At 40.6% G+C, this 10,065-nt stretch overlaps 1 protein-coding gene across 3 annotated transcripts in view; it reads left to right on the forward strand.

The window, feature by feature from the left end:
• ZDHHC8 (zDHHC palmitoyltransferase 8) overlaps positions 1-10,065 on the forward strand; it is a 114,476-nt gene that overhangs the window by 97,599 nt on the left and 6,812 nt on the right. Inside the window, exons 6-11 of one of the 3 annotated variants that reach the window (XM_082774361.1) lie at positions 896-987; positions 2,305-2,346; positions 2,678-2,810; positions 3,767-3,884; positions 4,636-4,745; positions 7,157-8,193. In XM_082774361.1, the coding sequence (XP_082630487.1) occupies positions 896-987; positions 2,305-2,346; positions 2,678-2,810; positions 3,767-3,884; positions 4,636-4,745; positions 7,157-8,193 (1,532 nt within the window). The remainder of the gene's footprint in view (positions 1-895; positions 988-2,304; positions 2,347-2,677; positions 2,811-3,766; positions 3,885-4,635; positions 4,746-7,156; positions 8,194-10,065) is intronic. The other 2 variants (XM_082774363.1, XM_082774362.1) reach the window with 2 other exon arrangements.

Here is a 10,065-nt window from a genome sequence, read left to right on the forward strand (position 1 = left end):
AAAACTTCCAACATTTCTCTCTTGGCCTTTTAAAGAGTTTTATGGAATATCAAAGAGGCCAGCATAATATACTGCAAAATCATTTAATCGTTGGTATTTTATGTGCAAGTAATTAAAGTATTTCTGGTACTCTTTAAACTTGGTGCTAGATCAGGACTATGAGTTGATTAAAATGCATTACTTGCAAAAAGCAACAGTAATGCTTTTAACAGCAACCACTATTAATCTCTCTGGCTTTATTGGTATTTATCCCCATATGGTTACTTTCAAGTATCTGCCCGTTGAGTACATACCCTTTATAATGCTTGTGAAGCTTTGAATATATCCTGCCAGTCTAATGAGACTTGACTTTTATTAAAGTAGCTAATTTCCAAGCAAGCATTGTAATCACCAGGGACTTCCTGGCACCCTCCCACATAAGGCAGTGGTTCATACTGATTGCTGCTAGGGATAGGATGCTGTTTTAGGGGAAACACTGATCTCATCCATCATGGAAAATGAAGAATTGACACTCCTTTTTGTTTGGAGGGGACTTGCCAGGGTAGAGGAGTGGAGGTGACCAGGGAAGGAAAGGGACAAAAACATGAAGTCAGGCTGACAGCAGGCACAACTCATGTAGAAACAGCATTGGGAGGTGAACCTGACAGCTTGGATATATACTGTGCTTGCAGTGTTTTGGGGAAGGGATCTTTTGTTGGTGTGCATGCTGGCTAGAAGTGGCCATTGCATGTGGTGTGTTAGAGAAGGAGGGAAAAGGAGCAACATTCAAAGTAAAATGGTCTGTTTGGGAAGGCCACTAGTGTTAGAACAAGGTATACTGTTCTGGCATTCTGAGGGCTGGATGATGAGTATTATTTAACAAGAAGTTTGAGCTCTGTCCTGAATATGTTTCCAGGTGACAGGTAAATTTCGAGGAGGAGTGAATCCTTTTACCCGAGGATGCTGTGGAAATGTGGAACATGTGCTCTGCAGCCCTTTGGCTCCCAGGTAAGAGAAATGCTCTCAACTGGGAACAAGTGAGATGGATGAGTTGTTGGGACAAAGGGAAAAAGTATGCATTGTTGGGCTCACGAGTGAAAGACAATTAATGAAATAAAAGGGAAGTAAAGCAAAACTCTCCAGAAGTCTCTGTGGTAGCTGCTTCACTGTTGCATGGCTGTAACCTATCAAAGCAGTTGCTTTCTTCATGTAATTCATAATCCTCATCCCAGAAATTACTTGGAATGAGCAAATCGAATTATATCAAGAGCTGATAGCTTTGTCTCACCAACTTGTTCATCCAGTGAATTTCAGTAACAAATTTCAGTATGTTAATCTTATTTCCAAAATGATTTTTTGCATTGTCCGAGTATAGGTGAGGAATTCTAGTCCACTAGAAAGAAAGAACGATTCTAAAATTGGTCTTTCCCCTTGAGACTTGAATCTAATTTAAGGCAGCTGTGGTTTTCAATCTCACTGGCACTTTCATTATCATAAAACAGATTTTCAACCAGGTCTACATTATGGAACTTAGCATTTTATTTATGGCTTTCTATTTTTGAGGAAATAGATTTATCCCTTCACATCCTGAAATCAAGATTTCAATGCAATAGATAGATGGAGTATAAATATCCTAGATGCTGAGCTTTCCAGTCTGTATACACGTTAATTACAAGAAGACTTAATTGAGCTTTTTCAGGGTGCTGAGCAATCCCGGGCACCACTACCACTATGTGTCTTTTTAATTTATTTTATTTTGCTGTGCAACAGATAAGTTCTAAACGTCTGTTACTTGTATTAAAGTAAAGACGCTGCTTCTCAAACTTACCAAAACTTAAAAATCGGGTCAAGATATTTTAAGAGAGCTTGATATTAGAAGTTGGGATATACTCATGTTAAGAGAGGTGTGGGTGTAATGTCATCATTGCTATTCTCAGACTTCTAGCAAGCAGTATTTTTCTGTTTTGTGAAGACCTGTTCAAATTGTCCTGTATATTGTGAGTCACTGAGCCATCATTACCAGGATGTCCTGTTCACTAGATAAAACAGAGAAAGCCTGTGTGTGTATTTTGGTATTTGTTCATGGTACAACCACTGCCCAACTGCACTCAGAATTACAGTCCACGGGAAATAAATTAACTGTCTAAAATCAGCCATTTCCCTTCAGATTTGTTGCTTGCTATAGGCCTGTCTGTTTCTTTTTCCTCCATTTATTTGAACACTCTAAACATGCTACAGAAACAAGTCACTATGTGGTAAGCTAGAACTGACAACACATCATCTTCTCCATGTTAATTCCCCATGTGCTGGGTCTTATTCCCCCAGTCTCCACCTGCCACCGCAGGGAAGCTGTTTCATGTTAACTAGGTAAGCTCTAGTAAATCAATTCCATTGGTGGTAGGCCTCTCTTTCTGTCTTCACATGAACTGTGCAACTGTGTTCTTGTCCGTCAGTGCTTCAGAATTTGCTTTTCTCTTTTGTTTTTAATGCATCCTCTCCTTTTGCTCACTAAAAACCTTTTTTTATTGCTTTTTTAATTATTACCTGGGCTGACATCCATTGAAATAAATGGAGCTTGCTTATGTAGATTCTACCACATCCTTAAATCACACCCTGGAAGTAGGAAGATTTTCTTGTCTCTATGCCTAGTTGTTAGGTTGTAGTTTACTTTAATGATGACTGTTGAACAATTAATCAGGTATATAGTCGAGCCCAAGAAGAAGCAAGCTGTGAGCGTGAAGCCTCCATTCCTCAGACCTGATTTATCTGAACGACAAATCACAGTGAAGATCAGTGACAATGGGATCCAAGCCAACCTTAACCGGAGCAAGGTAAGGTAGCCTTCAAGCACTTCTTTTGAAGAGCATGTCTTAAATGTTATCAAGCCTGGAAATAACTTTATCATTGAAAATCTTCTTGAGATAATGCATCTCTTGGAGAAACAGGCAGAGATTGAGCCCTTGTCTTACGCTTTATCTTCTGAAAGTAACACAGATTTGATAACTGGAGCCCTTGATCCAGCAACAGCCCTCTGGGCATCTTTTGGAAGAGACTGTTGTTCTTTGCAATAGTTAATTACTTTATGTCCCAAGACTTCGCACCTCCTGGTGATCAAATTAATTTTAACTAACTTGCTGTGTTGTGGGAACCAGGTCAGTTGTTCTACTTTGAGGAAAGTCACAAGCTTCCAGACTGCAGGAAGGTTTGTGTCCAGTGAAGAATATTGTGTCAGAAGTTGAGTTCTCCACTCTCCTCTTGTTTGTTAATTTTTTCCTGACATGAAATCTAAATAAGGATTATAAAAAAAGTAGTGGATTAATTAGAAGCCACTTTGTAAGATTTTTGTGGTAGACAGTTACTTGCTGAGAGCTACCTGGAAAGTTGCTGGAAAATGCTAGAAAACACAAGTGTATTCTACCACATATTAACTAACAACCAGATTTTAGTGGAAGGTGTCCCTGCCCATGGCAGCGTGATTGGAATTAGATGATCTTTAAGGTCCTTTCGAGTCCAAACCATTCTATAATTCTGTGATAACTACATAATTCTATGATTACTGTGATGGTAATGTTATTTAGCGTGCCAAGTAGACTAAGATAATGCATTTAAAATTATACTGGCTTGTGATGACAGTGCTAATTTCATATATGACAGCTCTTGTCTGCAGTGAATGCTCAATTATATTTGTTGTTACAGGTAGTTCTCATTCTCTGGTAACTCCAGCACTCTGACACATGCTGTTATCTAACCAAGTTGCGGTAATGATTGATTCTTTGGTCATTTTCAGTCTAAAATTAGCCTGGAAGGTCTGGAGGATAAAAGTATGGATGTGCAGCCACCTCTCCCACCCAAAGGAGATCAAAGCAAGTACTCTGAGCTAAAAGGGCAGCTGGGAACCAGCGAAGGTTAGTTGCATGATCAGAGTTTTATTTTTAATAATATGAAAACATTTTAGCCTCTTTAAAAGGTTTCTGGTATTCTCTCAAAACAGTAATGGGATCTGGGTGAAGGGTTTTATTTTTACAAGAGTTCTGAGCTAGAGGAATAAACAGCAGGAAGGAGGAAGAAAAGTCGACCTGAAGTGGCTCATTCAAGCCTAGGCTGGATATTTCTTTTCATTTTGGAGAGTTTTTAAACCCTTTTAAACTCATTAATTTTTCAATCAGTTTTAAAATGAAAAATCTCATTTTGAAATAAGGAATCAGATGAAATGCTTAGACATTGCAAACAATTATTCCATTTATGAAAAGATGAATTTAAAGCTCTGAGACTATTTAAGAAATAATTTAATGATTTAATAAAAAATAGTTTAAGAAATCTTTTTTTTTTTTTTTTGGACAGAACTATTTGTTGAATTCAACCCAAATAACCAGTAATTTGAAATACGGCAAAATTACTACTCACCAAAATATGTCATTTCACATTAATGTATTATATTTTCTTCTTCTCTTTAGATTGTTGATCTGGCCACAGGCACTGTTATTTCCTCATGGGGCCCTGTTGATTTTGGTGGAATTATACACAAAATACTGCAAGTCCTGTTCTTTCCAGCACAGAGCTCAGTTTGCAGAGGACCATGGATAACAAGCACTCAGGGATGATAGTATGCTGACAATACATTCTAATACTAAGTTTGTTGCTTTTCTTCTTCTCCAGAAGGTGGCCTTTCACCCAAATTGATCAGCCCTCCTACACCTGCCATGTACAAGTATCGGCCGGCTTTCAGCAACAATCCCAAAGTCCACTACCATGCTGCAGCTGAGCAGGTGAGTGAACTGCAGTAGCCTGCGAGAATCTGTTCCCAATTAATACCAGACAACTTGGAGCTGAGGAAAAATTTACCCCAGGGCTTTGGTGAATATCAAAGCGTAAATACAAATAACAACATTAGGCATTGGTGTGTGATAGTGTAGATTTTCATTATGCTTCTTTTGAAAACATGTCTGCTTTTGCATCATTCCTTTGTTGAGCTTGACACATGTGCCCTGCTGACAAAGGTGCATGGCTGCTTGGCCAGTGTCTCGGCCTGATCCTGAGATGCTGAGAAGTGTCACCTCCCATTGGCTTCTCCTGACATGGATGCCAGTTCCCATTTGCTTCAGTGGAAGCTGGGCATGCTTAGCACTTTTCTGCATCACATCCTTTAGACGACAGACAACATTCTCAGTGATTCCTTAGCATGTCAGCTGGCAAAACATAAAAAACATGTAAGCTTCCCAAGAGATATTTTAGTTAAATTAAAGGGAAATTATTTATGTTTGACCTGTTTTAGCACCTTGTGAGAGCATTTGGATTATATATTGGAGGAAAAAAACTTCAAGCACTTCACTTCTTTTCTTCCTATCAAGAAAACCGAGGTTCAGACCGTTAGAGAGCCTATTCCTTGGCATGAATGTTGCCTGTTTTCTCTTTGTCTTAGAAACTTTGAAACAGTTCACAGTGTTCTCTTTGGAAGAACGGTACAAAACTAAACTCATTGCTAATAGGCTTGTTTTTTTCACTTATTTCTCATGAACACGTTGCAAGGTCCCCCTCCAGGACCAGAGAAGAGTAGTTTGAAAATCACTGATACAGCTTTCAGTATGCATCCAAATCTTTATATACCAGTGAAGATACTCTAAGCACACATAGATGCAATATAGATCCAGGATAGGTTCTTATTAAGTCAGGAGACTGGGTGGTGTTATGAATTGAGAACGGAGTACAGTGTCTTCACTCTGAGGGTTGCTGTTTCAGTCTCAGCCTAAAAAGGTTCTGTTACTAGAGGCTGACTGGTGTACATTCAAAGAGCTTTGTAGAATTGTACAATTTTCAAGTAGTCACAACTTTCTTAGTCAAGTGGGAATATCATAAAAATGAGTTCACTTGGCAATCTGAAAGGATTACATGTATTTGTGTGCCAAGCCATATCTAAGTATAATGTGCAGAGAGAAAGAGAGTAGTTTGTGTGAGGAATATCATGTTGTCTCTTCTCTATCAGTTCTTCAGCCTGTCAATGTAACTCTGCTTTTGAGCAGTAAAAGCTGTTAGGAAAGGGGGATCGGATCACAAGGATAAGTAGCACAAATTCACTTACAAGCTACGTCATTTCTTTTTCCTCCTCCTTTACAGGCTGTCACTTGGTCTCCTTTTTCCAGAGAAGGCCAAATTTAGCACCGTGCTCTAGAATACAGTCAGCTGTTTTACGTATTTCCCTGTCTTCTAGGTTAAAGACCAAAAAATTAAGAAAAATTTGGAATAGAACAGATTTTTGCTAGTTATGCTATTTTGTTAATTTGCCTTGAATAAAAATAGATAAAGAAGAAAGTGCATTGTATGCATTTCTTCTTAAATACGTGGATGATAATCATTCTCTGTAGAGACAGTGTGGCCAATTTATTATGCATTATGGCAAACTTAAAGAAGTTTGCCTTAAAGAAGAAGCAAAAGTTACTTGCTTAGCATAGAATGGCCTTTTAAGTGAACAGAACTGCAAGCAGTCTTTCACAGAGTAAAAACAAAGGGAAGTTTTATCTGTTTCGAATGCAAGTAAATATATTATGGGCTATGTTTCCTTCTCTGAGGTTGCTAATCTCTCCTACACAGGCAGTAAAAAAGAGAAGATTGCTTCATTTTGTTGTCTAAATCATGGGAAGGAGCCTTTCTGCTTTAATTAATCTCAGATGCTTAATTTTGAAGACCTATGACCTGAAATTCAGAATTATTGAACATTATAGCTCTGAGTAAAGTGGTTAAGAGTGTGCTGGTCCCCAGTGTGTTGAAATGAAACCTAAGATATGACTGACTCAGCACTCAAAAGCAGACATCCCTCAACTCACAAGCTATTTCTAGAAAAGTTGAAGCAAAGTGCTTTTCCAAGGGCAGTATTATCTGATTACAATCTGATTTACCTTAACAGAGTTCAGTTTAGAAGTTCTCTCATTGTGCCTGTGTATTGATTTACTTATTAGTCAATATTATTTAACGCTTACTGTGACTGACTCCTTGCTTCTGAGGTGCTTATCCATATGCTGAGCAGGAGTTAGGAGATTCCATATAATGAACCTTTGTCATAGCTAGGCTGCATGTATGTGAGAAGACATCCGTGTTTTTTTTTTTGTCCTGTGCACTCCCATGGAGAGTAAACCTGTACATACGCGTTATAGCCTTCTGTTTCTCATACTCACCTCTATTTTAGATCACCGTGCAGGAGGGACACAGTCAAGGGGCTCTGATTGAAGAGGATGGCGGGAGCCTTGACTACCAGTCTGAACCAAGCCTGGACATCCCCAGCTACCGAAAGAGCTCCCTTCACAAGACCTATCAGTCTTCCCCACTCCAGATAGATTCCTTTGCCATCAATTCACGATCCCTGAGCCTGAAGTCTGCTGGCAGGAGAGGGACAGACAAAGTGCCCCTTCATCCAATAAAGTCTGAAGGGGCGACTTCCACCCCTTACAAAAGCATCTTTTCTCCCAATTCTCTGTCAAACAGAAATGGGAGTCTTTCATATGACAGTTTGCTAAACCCCATGTCGCCCTCGGGGAGGAAGTGCATCGCCCATTCTGCAGTCAGCTCTGTCGGGTACCACTCACCATATTTATCAGCCAAAATGTGCCATCTCCGGGGGAGTGAGCTGCAACGCCAGCCACCTCAGAGCTTCAGCCCAGTGCTGGGGGGCCCAGCTCCACATCAGCGAGATCCCTCTCCAGTCCGCTATGACAACCTTTCCAAAACCATTATGGCATCCATCCAGGAGAGGAAGGAGATGGAAGAGAGGGAGAAGCTCCTCCACTCACACCCTGATTCAGTGTTTGCAGACTCAGGTGTTTATGACACCCCTAGCTCTTACAGCCTTCAGCAAGTCAGCACTCTCTCTGAAGACCCACGCAGCATGGCGATGAGGTATGGATCTAGAGACAATCTGATGGCTGCTACCAGTTTTAGCACAAGGAACCCTATACTGCAGTCCTCAGTGTCTTCACTCTCAAGTGCAATGACAAGAGCACCAAGGACTTCCACAACCTCTCTTCAAGCTGATTTAGCCAATAACAATGTCCAGTCCCATCAAGCACTACAGGGCAGGGTGAGCAATGGCTCCTACAAATCACCAGGCCACCAGGTCCCATCGTCCCCCACAGGGATGCCTAGGTCACCCTCTTATGGAGGCCCGAAAGCTGTCTCGTTTGTAAACACTGTGGAAATTACAGAGGTGCAATCAGTGGGAGCACAAAGGTACGTACTGCTTTCAGAGCTGCCGAGCAATGACAGCCTGCGTGCAACTGAGCACAGACATTTCCCAGGCGGCACGGCCCAGGTTACGTGTTCACTGTAGGCCAGTAAGGGTGGGACATTTGTGGGAGCTCTTCAGTTCGGTGACACCACAGAGCAACCACATCATGACAAAACGTTTGCACGTTTGTTGTAACTTGGACTAGAGGTTAAGTTGTAAAATTCATAGTGGTTTAATGTCTTAGCTGAACTGGATAATTATTTGCAAGATACAGGGCAAATTATCCCTCCTGTTACACACAAAAGGGTGGAGCTGTTTTAGTTTGCAGCCTAAACAGAGGCTGGACCCAGCAATTGCCTGGACACAGAAGCAAAGGTAGGATCATGGCACACGCGAGTGTACCCTACACTAAGGGACACGGTGACTGAGACAAGTCCTGGGAACTGTGCTTGTCATAGAGAGCTGCATATTTAGCTGTGACGACTGCCCCGTAGTGCAGAACTGGTGATAAAAGCAGAGGCCATCTTTCGGTCGTCTTCCTTACTGTAAGAAAATGGGGAGCAAAGTGGTGTCTGAGCAAGATCTTCAGCTGCAGGTTCTCCATGCACTCTTCCTTCTGGAGACCTTGGAAAGGAAAGTCTGAAAAGCGCCATGTGATCCAGCTGAGGTTGCAGTATTTCAGCCAAGTGAGGCCTGGAGGGCTAATCAGAAATATTTAGATTTTCTTTGCACCTGGCAATTACTGCACTATGCTGTCATCTAGTTAAGGTCCCCAGTTTCTAACTCCTGCATTATCCAACATTTTAGGGAAAGTTATTGAAATGTGGGACAACTATTATTGTAGTTCTCCCAGAGTTTAGTGCCAGCACGTTTTTCCCTGGTGTTTCCAAGTGAATTGTATTTATTGAGATGATTTGTCTACTGGTGGAAGAACTAACACTGAGCAGGCAGACAGCTATTATCCCCTCCTCACATGAATTAAAGAAATTAGTTTATTTCAGTAAAAGAAGACCTGTGGACTTTCTCTTGTCTCTCTGCCCTCTGTTTGAGCCCTGGACACATAAGCTGCTGCTCTAGGAAAGATGCTAATATGAAAAGCTCATTGCATTTTCTCAGTCTATGTTTCTTGGTTATGCTGTGTCAGCTTGTTGGTCACACTGCTTTTGTTTAAAATGTAGAGCCTGTAAATTTACTCCAGTTCATCTCTTCAAAATAACAAAAAACACAAAGTCTGGCAGAAGTGCTCTAGCAATTAAAACAGCTACAGATCCCATTAGATATTAAAGAAAGTTGCAGACATTTGATACCAATGAAGAGGATCTTTTTTACTGAAGTTTTTAAATCAAGTTGAGTATCTGGATTAAATATCTCAATAAATTTGTCCTTTTTACCTAGTGAAGTAAACCTGCCACAAGTACTCTCTGCTTTATAAACCTAGCACATTTTGGTTTGCAGGCAGGAATATTCCCTTCTGGAAGGTATTTCAGTCCCAGTCCCACTGCTGCTGACATGAGCCAGTGTTAAACTTCAGAGCGAGCCAAACCCAAGCAGACAAACATTCACTATGCAGGAGGAAGATGCGAGAATACAGCAGATCCTACTTGTTCTGGCACTTCCAGAATGTACACAAGGTCTTTAGTAGGCTTTTATCCAGTTGCTTGGTGAATCTTGGAGATGAGGCACACTAAGTTTTAGTGTAATAGTCTAGATTTAAAAGATCTTTTGAGAGAAGCCATTTGCACCCTGGCAATATGTCTTAAGAAAGGAAATTATTTTAAAGAGTCCATCAGGAATATGGTCTTCAATTACCGGCATCCTAGTGTGCTTCCTGACTTGATTCAGTTTGTGTCTTCCGTCATTTAGAAGATCTTCAT

The sequence above is a fragment of the Aythya marila genome, assembly GCF_965140915.1.
Source record: "Aythya marila genome assembly, chromosome: 17".
Taxonomy (NCBI): Eukaryota; Metazoa; Chordata; class Aves; order Anseriformes; family Anatidae; genus Aythya; species Aythya marila.